The sequence below is a fragment of the Cladophialophora bantiana genome (genome assembly GCF_000835475.1).
Source record: "Cladophialophora bantiana CBS 173.52 unplaced genomic scaffold supercont1.19, whole genome shotgun sequence".
In the NCBI taxonomy this organism is placed as follows: Eukaryota; Fungi; Ascomycota; class Eurotiomycetes; order Chaetothyriales; family Herpotrichiellaceae; genus Cladophialophora; species Cladophialophora bantiana.
In genome coordinates this window covers 643,888-660,766 of record NW_015971593.1, presented here as the reverse complement: position 1 = coordinate 660,766, position 16,879 = coordinate 643,888, and the positions used below count along the sequence as shown (strand labels likewise).

Genomic DNA, 16,879 nt, shown 5'->3' with positions numbered 1-16,879 from the left:
TCTTCTTCTTCTTCTTCTTCTTCTTCTTCTTCTTCTTCTTCTTCTTCTTCTTCTTCTTCTTCTTCTTCTTCTTCTTCTTCTTCTTCTTCTTCTCCTCCTCCCCCCCTTGTCCTTCTCTCTGTTCCTCTCTTCCCTTTTTGGGTTACGGGGAAGGGGATTTTGTACAGTCATAGACTTAGGAAGAAGAATAAACTTACCAATCCAATCATGCCCGCCTCCAAGTTCTCCAACATCCGCCACAGTCGGTCCACGTTCTTGGTGAAGGCGTAACTCGCCAGACCCATGGACGTGTCGTTGGCCCACCTGACGGCCTCCTCCTCCTTCTCAAACTTGAAAATACCCGTGACGGGGGCAAACGTCTCTTCCTTGGCCAGGAGCATATCATCGTTCATGTCCGCTAGGATGGTTGGATCCATGAAATATCCACCCAGCCCCTTTCCGGCACCAGCGCCCTCCTCCGCGGTGGCGCCTTTGTGCGCCTTACCGGATCCAAGGAGCAGCCTCGCGCCGTGCTTGATCGCGTCGGCAGCCTGTTCTTCGGCCTTTGCCAGGCCACGCGGCGTGGTCACGGGACCCATGGTCGTGCCCTTCTCCGCGCCGTGGCCGACTTTGAGGGCCTTTGTCTTTTCCACCAGCATCTGCGTGAACTTCTCGTACACCCCCGCTTGTACGTACAGACGGTTAGCCGATATGCAGGCCTGGCCTGCATGCCGCCATTTTAGAGCCATGAACTGCGCCAGTGCCTGCTCGAGGTCGGCGTCGTCGAAGACAATAAAGGGACAGTTGCCGCCCAATTCGAGCGTGCACTTCTTGAGGTTCTTGGCGCAGAGGCCTGCCACAATCTTGCCCACGCGGGTGGACCCAGTGAAGGTGACCTTCTTAACGAGCGGGTGCACACACATGGCTTCACTGAGGGAAGGAGTGTTCTCGAGACTGGTTGTCAAGACGTTAAAGACGCCAGGAGCAAAGCCAGCCTTGGTGGCCAGATGGGCAAGGCTCAAGCATGTCAAGGGGGTTTCTGGGCTGGGTTTCACGACCATGGTGCATCCGGCTGCAAACGCGGCGCCTGCTTTCCGCAGGATCATGGCGATGGGGAAGTTCCAAGGCACCAGAGCCACTGCGACGCCGATCGGCTGCTTGATGACAAAAGTTCGTCTGTTCGGGGCCGACGGGGTGAAGACAGAGCCCTGAATGCGCTCCGCCTCGCCGGCAAACCACCAGGTGAAGCCCAGCGAGTAGTCAAGCTCACCGATGGCCTCGGCAATAGGTTTGCCCGTCTCGTAGGTGAGGATCTTGGCAAGGTCTTCTTTGGCGGCGGTGATGAGTTCGTGCCACTTCATCAGAAGCTGGGCCCGTTTGCGCGGGTTGAGGATGCGGTATTCCTGGAAGGCCTTGTACGAAGATTGGATGGCGGCGTCGACGTCCTCGACTGCATTGTCCGGGCACGAGGCCCAGACCTTGTCTGAGCCGGGGTCGATGATGTCGAAGCGCTTGCCGCTCTTTGCTTGAACCCATTGGCCGTGCACGTAGGAATCCTGGTGCAGCAGGTCTGGGTCCTTTAGTTCAAAGGGGAGATTAGGAGCCATGGTTTTTTGCTTCGTATAGAATGGTCTTTGGCTACGAGCTGGATTGAATGGACGAACGGGAAAGAGAGGGATGTGCAAAATGTGGTTGTTTTGTAATATCAAGCAGCGGATCCCCGAGGGAGAGGGAGAAGGAGGGATGCGGCGAAAGATGCTCGTCATTGGTGTCGACCCCGCAGTTGTCCTCGATTTTCCCCTTTGCCTTTTGCCTTATGTCTATCTCGAGAGACAGAAAAGAAAAACCCCTCTCCCGATATTGGAGAAGGTGCGACGAGCGGCATTCTCGCGCCTGGGGATCGAGGGCCATACCGAAACATCTTCGTCCAAGCTTCGATGCTGCTAGTGTCTCGAAAATGCCGGCGGATTGCGAACTGTTGTTACTTCTCCAATTCCGAAAATGGTGGTGACCTCGGATCCGATACCGGGACGGAATGTGCCACCCTGGTTTTTCCATGGGAAACTAATCCCCCTCTTGATTTAATCCCACCCAAGGCTGTCTGGGATGTCATCAAGGGTGAGATCTCTCAGTCAGTCCCCGTTCGACTTCTGCCATAGACACCGCCGGCAAGTACAGGTTTGGCAGGATCCCAGGGCCCAATCACCACGTTCTTATACCGCTGGAGCCCGATCAGCCACCATGAACATCCTCCCATGACAAATGCTGTGCTGAGTCCTCCGACTATAAATCCGATTGTACTCCGAAGAATCACATGCCAGATCCAACCCCAGCAGAGCCCACAGTTGCCATATGTGTGTGTATAGGATTTGGATAAAACCAACCCCAAGCCGCAGGTGGACATAGTTACCAGCGCGAAGGTGAGAAGCAGATGTAGCTTAAACGAATTGTAATGGAGATGCCGCCGGAATACCGGAAACAGACCAAACACTTGGATCGAAAACAGTGTCAGGCTGAACACAGCAGTAGTTGTCATCAGGCGCGAAGCAAGCACCGTGCTGGCCATCAAGGCTGCATTGGTCGATAGAGAGGACGGAAATGGAGGCGGCCGGAAAGTATTACTCAATTGAGGGGGTGCTGGGTCCGTGGCTGTGGCGTTTGATATTCCAGGCACTCGCCCCGCATTCCCTGGCTTTTTGGGCAAGTAAAGGCTTCCATAGTCGAAGAAGAATATGTTGATGATGAGAAGCCATGTCGCCAGCGCCCATATGGAATCTGATGATGTCGATCTTGTGAGGGACTTGAGGATAGGCGACAGCCCCAACAGAGCAAAGTAGATCAAAGAAGCAGATTTGAGCGTTTTGAGCCGCGCTTGGTTTCGCGGAGATATCGTAGCCGGTAATGTGGTTGGACTATACACTATGCTGGGAGACTGGGGTGCTTGTGGTCGGGAGGTCGTTGGCCGCAGATCTGGAAACGGTTCCACTGAGCTCTCGCCCAATGGGTCGATGGGAGAAATCGACTGGAAGGATGATTTGGACAAGGACTGGCCATGCTTCCCAGGGAACTTGGATTCGTGGTTCTTGACTCCAAGGTCGGCGGTCGAGAGCTTCAGACCAACGCCTCGGCCTGCCAGCGTGCCGTTCACATGGCCATTGCCGACATGGCCATTGCCGTTCATATGAAGTTTGGAAGAGCCTCCAGAGCTTGTACTTGAGCCGTCGTCGACGTCGACTGAGAGCCGGTTCGCCTTGTGAAGTGCCGCCAACTCTTCTGCTTCCTGTTGACCCATCCAATGGTCCCACACAATCCAACCACCCACCGTCAGAATCGTGCCACAGGTTACCACCGAGACAGGTGACAGACGGCCTTGGTAGATTCCGGCATAGGCACATATGAAGATGGCCACGGAGCAAACGTGCTGCACAATGACAGCTGAATCTGCCACCAATGGCCAGAAATCGTAGGGCCTCAGCCGCGGATTTCGCTGCAGGTGGTCCAGAAAGGTCTCGGTGTCGGTATAGTTGTCAGGGAACCCATGCTGCTTTATCCACAGTAATTTCTTCCAAACGTGAGGTTGCTTCCGTCTCTTGCTGGCTGCCCGTAGTCTCTCTTCGGCTATTCTAGCAGCGACTGGGGGGATAGCTGGCGGTGCTCGTAGAGACGCAACTGCTGGTCGGAGAGCAGCAGCGGCAGCACTTGCGGCCGCAGAGCCACTGATCTCAGGCACCGGCCGCAGTCGGGGCGGTGAGAAAGTCTTGTATGCATCTTCGGGAGCAAGACGATTCGGATCTGGGGCAATTCGATTGACCTGTGGTTTGCCTCGGTTGGGATGAGTCTCGACAGGTACCGGGGGGGGTATGGGAGAGGGCGCCGGCGAGGGAGTTGGCGTGGACGTGGCGCTCGAAGTGGTGGGAGTGGTCGCGGGTTGTGGCGCCATTTTGCGCCTCCTGTTGTTATCTTGGGATCATTTTGAGCAATAACTGGGCATCGAGATCGTCTGACTCGACCACCACGGGCGAATTAACGGGTATTGAACCATCAGTAACGTCTTGAGGCCGGTATCCTGGATATCTGGACATTCAAGAAAGTCTCCCTGCGGAGTGCATTAAATCCCTTTCATCAGGCAACTTAGCCGAGAGTTTCATCAACGTCTCCGATCCTGGTCTATAAATCATTCAGGCGGCTTGCTCATTTTATCCCGTCATCGTTGATCTCCCTCATGCACCTCTAAGTGCAGGTTGCGTGCGTGAGGGTTAATAAAATGATGGCGAAAGGGGGTGCAAGGGATACTACGAGTAATCAAATGTGAAGAGAAGGCTCGGATGGCGGTGCCACATCAGGGCTCAGCTGCTCAAGAGATGCGGCCTGTAGTGATTGCACAGTATCACCATCGTTAGCAATTGTTCCCGATATCTCCATACGCATATCAATACCTCACTAACTCTGCCCAGTGAAGCGGCCTCAGCAGGAGAGGGAGACCACTGACCCAATCCGGAAATGAAAATTCTACCAATCAGACGACGCCGACGTCGTTGGTTGGTCAGCTCTCGTGGAAGTTCTTGACCATGAAGCATTCGAGTGGGAGAACACAACCGCTCTGCAAGAGTTTCCACTTTGGGATGTTGTGGCTGCTGCTCCCTTACCGGAGCCCTCGAATCTATTGTTGTTATTCTTCTGCTGTGTCATCCGCCCGAGGCCAACACCACTGCAGCAGGACCAGGCTCTCTATTGGGAAACCATATGGCTCGTAGGAATTACGCGCCGCTGAGACAGTATGGAAAGAGACGGAACTGGCTTGCCAAACTCAAGGTCATGAAGGCGGGCAAGGTCCAAGCCCTGCAAGCATATAACAGAGTCAATCTTGTGCAGCAAGAATTCTCCGTCCATCATCGCAAGACAAAGTCAGCAAGATACCAAACCAGCCTCCAAAGCACAATTCCTATCCTCACCATCCATCAAGCCAGCACCTCATTCCCAAAGTCATCATGTCTTTCGCCAATACCATTCTCGTAACCGGAAGCAAATCCGGCATCGGCAAAGGATTGCTTTCCACATACGCATCTCGCCCCAGCACACTAGCCATTGCCGCCATTCGAGATGGGCCTGATTCTGCAGCTGCCAAAGCCCTGACTTCCCTACCTGTTGGCCCTGGCAGCAAGATTGTGGTCGCCAAGTACGATGCCTCATCAAAAACAGCGGCTGTGGACCTCGTCGACTTCCTCAAGGCGGTTCAAAACATCTCTGCCCTTGATATCGTGGTGGCCAACGCGGGCATTTTGAAACACTTCGGTCCTGCCAAAGAAGCTTCCGCAGAAACCATCATGGAGCATTTGGAGGTCAACACTTTAGCGCCCATATTGCTCTACCAGGCCACCCAAGAACTATTGAGTGCCTCTAAGCAGACACCAAAGTTCTTTATCATCTCCTCCAATATTGGCAGTAACACTCTCCAAGACAGCTACCCGTTGCCAATGATCGCGTACGGTATGTCCAAGGCAGCTGTGAATTGGGCAGTAAGCCGAATTCACCGGGAGGAGGATCGGATTGCTGTGGTTGCCATGCAGCCAGGTTGGGTTCAGACAGGTATGTCTCCTGCATGGTGATTTCTCATGCAACGGTGCTGACTTTGGATTGAACAGCCATGGGCAATACTGCCGCCGAGTTCGCAGGTATGAAGGCAGAAGAGGTTCCAGTAAAGTTGGAGGATTCTGTCAATGGATTGATCTCGGTGTTCGACAAGGCCGACAAGACCACGTACGGTGGAAAGTTCTGGGATCAGAATGGCGTTCAGATGCCTTGGTGAGCTTTGATATGGATTGATAGGTAGACGGCCAAATGAGAATATGCTGAAACCTTTATCAAGCGTCTTCCTACTGTACCCCAGACCGAAGTATTCTTTGGGTTCCTGGCAAACATGCTGGTTGGACCTGAGACTATCAGTCGCAAAACTTGGAATACCTACCTCATTTTGTCAGACTTGCCCAGAGTGGACTAACAGCACAAACGCCATCCTTTTCCTTTCCCTGCGAGCCTCAAATTAAGATTCATCAGAGTTTGGATGCAGAGGTCACCTGGCTATGCCAATTCCTGGAGATGGGGAAATGGCCACCGAGCCAAAATCGAAAACTGAACCATAGCTCACATCTACACCCTACTCCATACATCGTTTACAAAGTCCCTACGGATGCAAAGCACGGGTCCGAGGAAAATACATACATCCCCATGAAGGACGATCCTACATACAAAGATGATGTTCGCCGTTTACAGTAGGTCTCGCTGGCCTTCACGGTAGCTCTCTGCTGGCAACCCTTCACCAACCACGGAGACAGCATACGGGACAATGTTACACGGCCTACTCGTCGAGATACAGTGGCGCTGCGGTTTCCTCAACAAGCACCGTGACTTCGACAGTCACAAACACCAAAACCGACACAACTATTCCTGTCGTGACTGGCACTCCGCTAGCTGCATTGACAGCTTCGACAGTGACATCCACTGTCACGACTACAATTAGTTTGTCAGAGGCGACGGTGGGTTCCTCGATCCCAGTCTCGTAAGGCTGTTTGACAGAGTTTGACTAACGAGCCGTACAGGATACCCCGACCACAACTCTTACGGAGATTGATACCAGCACTTCAACAGCGCCGATATCCACGGCTACTGATACCACCATGACGACGACCTCAACCCACCATTACTACCGGGACGTCGACCGTACCTATAACATCCATCCAGCTGCCTGCCCATCCTGAAGACGCTGCCCGGTTCAGCGGCAAAGCGAAAGCGGGATTCGGCGTCGAGAAAGCTGGATTCCAGACGAGCCGTCGTGGACAGGTACCACTCAAACCGTGACCGGCCCAACCCTGGCATCCACCATCCCCATCACTGTGGTGGCACCAAGCACCACCTGGACCTACCTTGACCAGCACGGTCCCAGCATTTGTGGTGTTTGCGGCATGTCGGTGTACGGCTATTGGATTTCCGGCGTAATCTCTGACCTGGCTCTGGGGTCGTTGGCGTTACTGGGGTCACGACAGACACCGCCGAATACAACTGCTGCATGTCGTGCATCACCCATCCAAACTGTGCCATCGGCGGCTTCTTCGCCCCACATCCGGCCAGCGATTAGTGCCAATTATTCATCGCCATGACGGTACCACCTGCTGCACCCCGGGCCAGTATGGCTTCGCGGCTTTGGTAAATGATGACGGACCTGATAGTGACGGCTTCCCTTTCAACGGCAATTGTGGTGAGGTTGGCGGTGCCCATCAAAAGAATGGGTGGTGGTTTGGACTGTCTTTTCTCGCACTTTTGTCGTGGTGCCAGCGCATTCTGGTGCATCTGTTCTGTCTAACTGCTTGATTCATCAGTCCCGAACCCCCACAATTAATACGCCTTAATTTGCGCTGCAGAGAAGAACGGCAGCATCTAGTCTTGGAGCAGTAGATTTCGCATAGCTAGGGACCTGTTCTGCAAGTATGTAGGTCAATGAGTGAGAGCTGCTTGGAGGAAGAATAAACCATTTATGAAAAATGATCCACGGACGCCCGGGAATCGTCTCTATCATCGTATTACTCTCGGCAAACTCGGCATACTCGACCCGTCATGTTAAATGCATTGCGATGGGATTCCCGCCCAATTAGTTCAGCTGAGGTCGAACTCTTTTTGTGGTGGTCGGTTGAACATGACTTACTTTCCCTGGGAAGTCGAATTTGAGATGGGGAGCAAAGGCTAAGCATGAAGTAAGGTAAGGAAGGCATCCTTACACAGTCGAGCTTATTTGCATCAATGCCATGCGTATTCGCGTAAGGAGTCGGCTTGAGTACAGGGGCCCAGTGCCATTTAAGAGGGACCCATCAGCGCCATGCACACCCCAACTGACCCCGTCAAACCACTATTGTCGTCATTCTCGGCCCAGCCACAGGAACGCGTATGAAGTCTGCTCTGTGTGCCACGAGTTCGGCTTCGAACACCAAACCCCTTTCATCACCGGAAACCCATAATCGAGCAGCCCTAATGCACAATTGATGGAATCGGCAGGACTTTAGGGAGCACAGCCACCATTGCCAAGTCGGAGCAAACAAATCTTCTCAGCGCCGCTTGGTCGAGACATATCATTTCATCGATAGCAATCTGCACAGGGTGCCCCCGGAGATACGGTTTCAACTTAAATGGTATGATGGCTGCCTAGATGCGCGCGGATGGCCCTTCTATCAGATTTTGCGGCCCTCAGGTTTGGTTAATCGTCTTGCCTAGTTAATTATGAGGCTACGCACCAAGAAGTCATTCTGATCATACCACTCTCGTCCATCTCCATAAGCGACGAAATTCGGGTGAGTCAACAAAGATGGTTTATAAAGGACCCAGTAAAGGATGTCACTCGTGTAGGAAACGGCGTGTCAAGGTACGTCGCGGACCAGTCCAGTCTCGCTGCCCAATATCATACTGATCGATCAAGTGCGATGAGAAACGGCCTCAGTGCGGCAATTGCTTCAAAAGGAAACAGCAATGCCCCGGATATCGAGACTTGTTCGACGCTGTCCACAAAGACGAGACGTTCATCGTCTCGCATAAGAGCGCCCCGAAACGGCAGAAAAAGATACACACCCCTGCTAACAATTTAGGGGACAGCACTCCCAACCTCACGAATACGCCGTCGCCGACGAGTGATGTCGATTGTGCCCTTGATCTTGCTCTCTTGGCGCCACCGTCGCGAAATGTCGAGGTGGAGTCGCTGTGTTACTTCTTCACCAACTATGTCAATATTCCCCGAGATCCGAGTACCAACATCTTCATCGAACACATCCTTCCCATATACTTGAACACCGCCCCTTATTCGGCGTTGGCTGAAGCTGTCAATGCGGTCGCTGTCAATATCACAGTCATGTGGATGACCCGATACGTCGATTCTTACCGTGCTCGAGAATCTTACGCAAGGGCCGTCACTCTCTTAAAATCTTTGCTGCAAGACCCTGTGGAATGCAAAACGGACGAAACTCTGGCCACAGTGTTCATGCTCGACTTTTACGACTCCCTCAATCGGCGGTTTGTGCACTTTGTTGACACGGGCACCCACCAGCAAGGTGCGGTGGCTCTGCTCAAGCACAGAGGGAAAGATGACTTCAACAGCCCGCTCTCCCAGCGGCTCTTCAATGCCATGAGAAGTCGCCATATCAATTATTCGTTACAGTACGGGCGAAAGGTGGAGCTGGATCCGGAACTCCTTGCCGAAGACACCGCAGTCCTTCCTTCCGCAAAGCTTGATCTGTTAAATGCTGAGCTTGCAGAATTGCATGTATTGGCCGGCGAGGGCCCTGAAGGAGCTGGCCTCAGCTTAGCCGACTTCTATCGGGTCATTTTGGAGAGGGCACTTGCCCTCGAGAAGAGGCTGCAAGCGTGGAGGGATGCGCTCCCCAGGTCATGGCAACCGGTATCTATTCCGGCGTCCGAATTACATCAATCCATCCGCGACGCTGGCGTCTATGAAAACATGTGCGACGTTTATTCTTCCCTCGCAGTCTCTCACGTCAACAATGCAGCTCGGAGTTCTCACGGTGGAGCACTCCGTCTTATTGCATTATGCATCAGGGGCCTTGAGGACCTCGGCATTGCCGTTGACCCGGAAATCGAGCCTCACGTCGACCGGCAAATCCAAGAGATCGTGGACAGGTTCTGCGCTTCGGTGCCGTTCCATCTGGGCAACAGAACCACACCGGCGTTTCCCGACGAACACAGGGAATACCCCCATGTGCCTGTGGAGCTTCGTCGGCTGGCGAATTACGTCGACCCGTTTGGAAACGAGGTCGAGATGACCATGGAAGACCACGTGCGCGCTGCCGCGGCCATAGGCGGCTGGTTCATCATGGCGCCGCTGGCGGGATTCCTCAAGGCGCGAGCGATGGGGGTTTCGCCGTCGAATCCGATCGCAAAACCCGGGCCCTTGATGGGCAAGATCAGAAAAGGCCAGATTGCTTGGATCCGTGGCCAAATGGAACGGATCCAAAAGATCTATCTGTTTCCAACCAATGCTAGCCCGACCGAGCAGGACTGGAAGTGGGTCATGAGGCAAACCTGCCACGGGACTCGTGTCAGAGGCCACAATCTGTTTGCACCATTATATTTCAGCCAAAGAATATGGACAGCTTAAAGCAGCGCGCGGCAAAATCTCTTCATGCCTTTGGCAAAGTCTATCAAGCATGACAATGTGCGACTCACTTGCGTGCAACTCGACGGCGCAGTAAGACTCACGAAGGATACAAACCCGGTCTTGCGCCAAAAACTGCTGGGACCACGGTAACCCTTTTCCTGACTCGAATGCTATAACTGCTGCATTTCTGTTCAAGCATAGATTCAAGGTCCCTTTGTGAATTGGGGAGCTGGAGTGTGTAAAAGCCGAGTTTGGGAGGACCTGCACGAGGAACAAGTGTGAATTCCCAGGTTCGAGATTGGAGGAAGGACAGAGGGTTTGCAACTTTGAACTTTCTGCCTGCAATGGGAAGGTTGAAGATGCGAAGGCGGGACGATTCTTCTAACCATATTACCACGTTATTGCGACTTTGAAGCATGACATGTTTCTTTGTAGTAATGAATTCTATTACGCCACAAGTCAACATGACTGGCTCCGACCATACCTTACTCATTCAGTTTCTCGTGTCTATATGTATTCGGATTTGTCTCGTCTGACACTGATACTCTGGAAAGACCATGGCCAAATTCCTGCCACATTACTACTGGTTGTGTGCCACGTCTCTCTCCCTCGTCCCTCCTGTCGGGCTTAGTATGCAGAATCGTGCATGGAAGGAAGATTAAGCGTCGAAATAAAAGTTCTGACATGCATTTGCTGGGAAATGGAGGTAGGGGGATAGTTGCCTCTTTTGGGAGGTGTGTGTCTCGTTTTGGGAACCCATTCGAGCCATGTGGGGTTCTTGCTGGGGCGAAAGCTGGTTAAGCGAGGCTCCGGCGGTGCGGATAGGTATGTAAGTGTTGGCGAGTTGCATGTCTCGATGCGTGTTACCTATGTAGGTATTAGTATCGTACGAAAACCCTGTCCTCCGTCGTCCATGTATGATCAGCCGTGAGCCGAGGGGAGCAAAGTCTTCGCCAAGTCTTTACAATAAGCAAGATGGAGTAAAACGTCGTCATAGATCAGCACATTAGTGCTAAAGTTAAGTCCAGAAGTTGATGTGCTCTGGACTAGGCATGGCACCGAATAAATCCTGCTCCGTAGACGAGTCGAACGCACAGGCCCACAAGTCTGGGTCATCAACTTCGGGATTCCTGTGCAATAGTTGCGTTGACATCCGGTATCCTTTCTGGATCTTTCGTGAGGCCTCGTGAATCGAGGGATCCGAAGTCTCACCAATAACCAAGCAGCGAGATTGATGAGGAGGCCTGTCGGCAGCCAGACAAGCGACAGGATGCCGGAAGAGCACACGCGAATTCAATAAGAACACATTCAGAGGTTTCCGAACGCGGATCTAGGGTCTGGTGTACGGGCGCAAATAACGTATAGTTGAAAGAGCCGGGCCAGAATATATCATATCGTAGTTTCATTGGCTCTCACTGGTACTCTGGCTTTTCAAAAGGACCTGGCGTCGAAATGGAGAGGGTGTCACGTTGCTTTCGGTCGAAAATCTCCCTGTTGCCTTGCCTCTTGTAGTCAGTCCGACGCCGTATTCCCGGTCACTCGGCGTTCTTGACTTCTGCAGTAGGGATCATCACAGTTCACCACATCAATCGACGGCCGAAGAACCTTTTGGTAGAAGACTTGGACTAGGCAAACACCAGTAGACGAACTCACCACTGACCAAGAAGTGGTTGACCCTGTCAGGGGCCAAGGCATAGCTTACATTTCCGGCAATGTATTACTTATTAGTGCCCAGTAAGTCGTGATGGAACAAGGAGCGACTTATAAGAGTACAGCCACTCAATATCGAAGTTGAATTCCCTCCTTTGCGGAAAACGTCCGTGCCAGCATCAATTTGATAGCTTACGGCGTCCGTGTTTGTTAGACTGATAAATCGCGAAGATGGGCTTCTACCACATTGGTAATTGCTACCTTGTCCCATCATCCCTCGATGCAGAGCAAGCTGACGGGACCGAAAATGCCCTTCCCAAGTTCAAGAAGGATATCGAGCCGAAGGATCTTGAGAGGTTTGCTTCTGTGTGTAGCACATTCCTCGGGGAAGTCTCAGGTATGCAGGAATCCCGCGGCCTCGGAGGCAAACCACTCTCAAATGCTGGTGGATGCCGATGATACAGGCCTGGTTGCCATGAAAACGGGCCCGCCACTTGTAGCCACGAGCGCGCAGGCAAGGGATTCGAACACGCTGCTGTGGCGATCCTAGAAGGAACCCCGTTTTTGGAAGTCTATGTCGAGCCTCCTATCCGCGGCGAGTAAGCGGATGAGACACAATTTACAAACTGTATGCCTGGTAATCCATGGTTGGCATACCGATCGCGCTCGTAGGGAAGATCGCCGACGAGACTCTGGCTTTTGACTTGGAATTTTAGCAAGGCGACGGACAGAAAGATTATAGACATGCGGGGTTGGTAGATAAAGTAATGTCTAAAACATCATGAGGGCATTTGGTGTTCATTCGGATCCCCGTTGACCGTAAAAGAAAACAATTCAATCATCCTGTCACGAGCCCACCGTTGTCCCCAAGTACTCTACGCCCTCCACCCGAATCGGGTGGACGGTATAGAAAGAAAAGGAAAGGATAAGGCAAAGGACGGTTGAGGCACAAGGCTATCGGTTAACGCTGCCTTACCCTTTTCACGTGACAGAAAGAGGGGAAGCTATAAGAGTCTCCTCTCACCTGAATCGGCTGAGAGAGAACTCTTCCTTTTTCTCAAGCGTTGAGTCGTTGTCAATAGGGCTACGTAAATAGAACAAGGCATTCAGCTACTCCAATTCCTTTGTACCTACTGCGTTGCGTAGGTCCCTGATACATCCTTTCTGTGTCCGATACTATAGCTGCAGCCAGAAACGTGCTCGATTCAATGTCTCTGTCAATTCATGCAAGTCTATTATTGTCTATAATATATATTGATACAGTCTTAAGATTCGCAGCTTTTACCACGGCCGGGATTTTCGCCTCTCGTGCGGACACACCTCTCCCTCTACCACGGTTTTGATAGCTACCTACGCAACCGACGCTTCTCCATTGCTCTCCACCACTGCACTGGTAGTATTTCGGGCCTTCATCACCTCCTCGACACTCCCAACCACTCCCGTGGTCAGGGATAAGCCCTACTTCTGGAGGAGTGCCTTCTTCGCGTCCGGTCTTTATTCGGCTACTACACGATCGTGCCCGCGGTGAAGGTGATGCTGCTTCGGTTGTTGTTGTGGAGGTAGTGGCGACCGTGTTTTGCCACGAAGAAGGGTGCGAAGAAATGCACCCTGCCCGCTTGCTTGAGCGTTGCCATGTCAATGGACTCGAGAGGTTTGATGGCAAGCGGATCACCGGCCGTGAAGACGATGTGGTCCAGTTCGGCATTGATTTGCTGGAAGACCTGCTTGACATTGGACTCGAGCGTAGCTCCATCGACCAGCTTGGACGCGATGCCCGTGATTTTGGTCTTGTTGTGCGGGTCGGCTTTCTGGAGGCTTGAGATGGTCGAGTCGATTTTGGACTGGTGCGACGATGAGACGTACGGATTGGCGACTCTTCGACGCAGGCTTCTGCGACGCCGATGATCAGGACAGACATGCCCTCCAATTTATTGAGATATATGTTTTGAGCCATGTTTGTCAACAGTATTCGATTCCAGAGTGATTGTGGTTCTTTACGACCATGATACCAAGTTCCAAAGTCGTCCTTCGGCACTGCTTGATTTAAATGGCGGCACTGCTGTTCGGGTCGAGTTTGTCGCCAGGCTTTTTCACTAGCAGCACGCCATCAAACGTTCCATGCACCAAGCAACAGGCCCTCGCCCCTCCATCTTCGCAGAGCTATAACAAATTACGGGGAAATGTTCTCCCCTGCGTTTCTGATTCTTTAAAGCTGGTACATTGTAAAGGTTGACTATTGACCTTTTTTTTCCACCAATAGATCGATAGGCTAGCAACCAGCAAAGTGATTCCATTGGCCAAGTCAACTTCCCACAAAAATTGCAAGATATTTTGACTGCCCACATCAGAGCGAAATCTTTAGTATAAGTTGATAAAAAAAAAAAGGTGATAGTTTGAAACCCTCGACGAGGAATCAGAAAAATCCAAGTGTGTAAATTGTGTCGTCGTCACCAAATATCAAAAGACCCAACTTCCAAGTCTTTACCCTCTCCATTCATTGTCTGTGACCATAGCTGTACCCTCTGATTCGATGCTTGCCGTCTGCCCGGAGAGCGAGGGGATAAGCACTCCCAGGAACTGCGAAGGCAACGCTACGCGGCTGCGTCTGGGAGATGGCTGCCCCAGCACTGTCTTGGCTCGCTCGTAGATCCTGGCCATCTGTTTGGCTTGTTGGCCGCGCTCTGCAACGTCATCTTGGTTGAAGCCGAGAAGAAAGCTTGGGTAAACGCGATTACGCATATAAACCATTAGGCCGGGGTGGCGCCTTGGACTCCCGAGAGACGAAGATGGCTCAGGGCGGCGTGAAGGCTCGTGGTTGCTTTGACTCTACCTCGTATTACCGTCGCAGAGAAATGAAGCTCCCCAAGTATATGAGATTACTTCACCTCGATGATCTTTCAAATGGATTAATACACAATAACTGATATTTCATTGTACTCCTTTTCCGGAAGGAACCAAAAACCTAAACATCCCAACTTTTAGTCTCCTAAATCCTCATTCTACGGCACCAACGCCCTCCCATTCCGCCCACTGTCAGCATGGCCACCACTAAAGACAAGCTTGTCTGCTTCTGTCCTATTTCCTAAGGTTGTCGAGTCGTCAGAACACCCAAAGCGGCCCTCGGGAGCATATGCGCTGCAGGTGCCGGGGAGAGGGCATAGTATTGGTATGACCTCGATATTGAACACAAAGGTCAGATTGACTCTGCGTACAGGCTGTATAAGGCATTGTCGTCCTCTTATCTGAGACAAGTCCTCTGGACAAATCCAAGTGAAAGTTTGATGCACATACTTTCACGGTCACCTGTGATGATGCCCAACGCCCGAGTCGTCGATCCGCAATGGGATCTTGTATCATGAGAGGCACCTACAAGGCGATGGGTGAGGGTAAGGTGGAACAGCATGTAGCCGGGGCTGAGGCGATTCGCGAAACGTGTAGCGAGCCAAGGCACCAGCAGTTGGCCCATCAGCCCCGCATAGTGTGCATCAACAACCTCGGATCTCAACTCTGGTGACCTTCTTCCTGTTCCTACCACCGATTATCCACCTCATCATGGACCTTCTCTTTCATCTGTGCAGGCATGGCTGGAGGAGCCAGTCTCATAACACAAACTAGTGGCTTGACACAAACCCAAGATGGGGCATTCCTTTTACTTCGTCTTCGTCTCCCTTCGGTGCCTATTCGAAGATTTGCTACGACGAAACGTGAGCAAGTTGATCTCGGTCCTCCTTGATACTAACCACTCCCGGTCACTTGCCTCGGTATTACTCTGCTTGCACTAATCGGACAACAAGAGTTGTTGCAGTCTGTCGAGGATCAGCGGCGCATTGATCGTCTTCTGACCCAGGTGTGCAATGACTATTCACTGAAAACCTAAGAAAAACGAACTTCCAGATTCTCATTGCTGATGATACTGCTTCTGCGGAGCGGTTTGTATACCGCCGATTAAGATTAATAGTGAGCATACGCAAAGAATCTGCCAGTGTTGACGTGGGCTTGCGGAACTTTTGAAATTTACTCTTAAGAGGCTGATTTCCGATCTAAATTCATCGATATGGCCACCCAGAAGACCCGGGAGCCCCAGAAAAACCGCTCCAAAGGGATAATACATTCTGAGGACGAGGTATCGAGTCAGCCATGGGGAATTTTGGGCAAACCACTAACAGTGGCAGCGAGCTATTCCGCTCTTTTCCACGAATCAGACCTGTGACAAGAAGTCGCTCTCTGCCCAGCGAATCGAGTACTTGACGCCTGAAATTGCAGCAGAGATCAGCATCAAGTGAGCATTCCACCATCGAGATCCATGAGGCTATGACCAGGTATTAGGTCGCACACTGTCGGCAATCCTCTGTGTCCTCTTAAATGAGGGTCTTTCAAAATCTTTCTCCCGATGGGGTGTGACTTCGTCCAACAGCCACTATCAAGAACGCTGAAAATCCGCCGTCGTTTCTCGTTGAATAGGAGCGGAAACTTTGCGCCTGCCTTTCCCAAGAAAATGGTACGAACAGTGTCATGGTTCACTGACTCGCTGAACTCTATTATACAGGTTAGACCACGGACCTGTGTTCCAGACCCCGGCTCTCGAAAAGCCTACTGCTAGTCTCGCCATGTGGCGAGTCTTTTCGATGATCAGACGACGCGTGCGTTTGGTGGTTGGTCTCGATTTCCGAGACACCATCAGGTCTCCAGTCCAATCTCGCAACCTCTTTCTTTTGACTGTAAGCCCACGCAGAGTGACCGGCGCCTCGACATCTTTCAAAAATCCACTTTTGTAACTGGTTCCCGACTGCCCACCACCCCACAAACTCAAAACTTTCCCCAAGGTCTCCCCAGGTTTTCTGAACCCACACCGAGAGGATAGCTCAGTTATCCAGCTCAGAGTCTCGAACGCCTCGTGGGCGGTTGTAGCGTGAGAGAAGAAAGTCACAGCGACATCCCATATTGAAACTTGCCCGAAAACCCATTCAACAACAACGCCATCCTCCTATTTTGTTTCGGCCCTACCAGCAGCAATGGTTGATCTATATGCAATGACGACCAACATGACTCGACGAAGTTTACCCATCTCGTATTAATGAAGGATATCATTCTCCAAGCTGC

General features: G+C 51.9%; 6 protein-coding genes across 6 annotated transcripts in view; 2 read left to right on the top strand and 4 right to left on the bottom strand.

The window, feature by feature from the left end:
• Positions 1 to 1,586, bottom strand: part of Z519_10805 (uncharacterized protein) — a gene marked incomplete at both ends in the record, with an annotated part of 2,014 nt that extends 428 nt beyond the window's left edge. Inside the window, one exon of the mRNA XM_016768520.1 lies at positions 198 to 1,586. Within this exon, the coding sequence (XP_016615427.1) occupies positions 198 to 1,586 (1,389 nt within the window). The remainder of the gene's footprint in view (positions 1 to 197) is intronic.
• Positions 1,587 to 2,107: 521 nt separating this feature from the next.
• On the bottom strand, positions 2,108 to 3,919 carry Z519_10804 (uncharacterized protein; the record flags this gene model as incomplete). The annotated part of the gene is made up of 1 exon (XM_016768519.1): positions 2,108 to 3,919. One exon carries the CDS (start codon positions 3,917 to 3,919, stop codon positions 2,108 to 2,110), a length of 1,812 nt encoding a protein of 603 aa, XP_016615426.1.
• Positions 3,920 to 4,967: 1,048 nt separating this feature from the next.
• Z519_10803 (uncharacterized protein) lies at positions 4,968 to 5,785 on the top strand (the record flags this gene model as incomplete). The annotated part of the gene is made up of 2 exons (XM_016768518.1): positions 4,968 to 5,565; positions 5,622 to 5,785. The coding sequence occupies 2 exons, from the start codon at positions 4,968 to 4,970 to the stop codon at positions 5,783 to 5,785; spliced, it is 762 nt and encodes a 253-aa protein (XP_016615425.1).
• Positions 5,786 to 6,334: 549 nt separating this feature from the next.
• On the bottom strand, positions 6,335 to 6,655 carry Z519_10802 (uncharacterized protein; the record flags this gene model as incomplete). Its single annotated transcript, XM_016768517.1, has 2 exons — positions 6,335 to 6,559; positions 6,599 to 6,655. The coding sequence occupies 2 exons, from the start codon at positions 6,653 to 6,655 to the stop codon at positions 6,335 to 6,337; spliced, it is 282 nt and encodes a 93-aa protein (XP_016615424.1).
• Positions 6,656 to 8,329: 1,674 nt separating this feature from the next.
• On the top strand, positions 8,330 to 10,129 carry Z519_10801 (uncharacterized protein; the record flags this gene model as incomplete). The annotated part of the gene is made up of 2 exons (XM_016768516.1): positions 8,330 to 8,386; positions 8,441 to 10,129. 2 exons carry the CDS (start codon positions 8,330 to 8,332, stop codon positions 10,127 to 10,129), a joined length of 1,746 nt encoding a protein of 581 aa, XP_016615423.1.
• A 3,155-nt stretch (positions 10,130 to 13,284) lies between these two features.
• On the bottom strand, positions 13,285 to 13,733 carry Z519_10800 (uncharacterized protein; the record flags this gene model as incomplete). Its single annotated transcript, XM_016768515.1, has 2 exons — positions 13,285 to 13,669; positions 13,696 to 13,733. 2 exons carry the CDS (start codon positions 13,731 to 13,733, stop codon positions 13,285 to 13,287), a joined length of 423 nt encoding a protein of 140 aa, XP_016615422.1.
• Between the last annotated feature and the right edge of the window lie 3,146 nt (positions 13,734 to 16,879).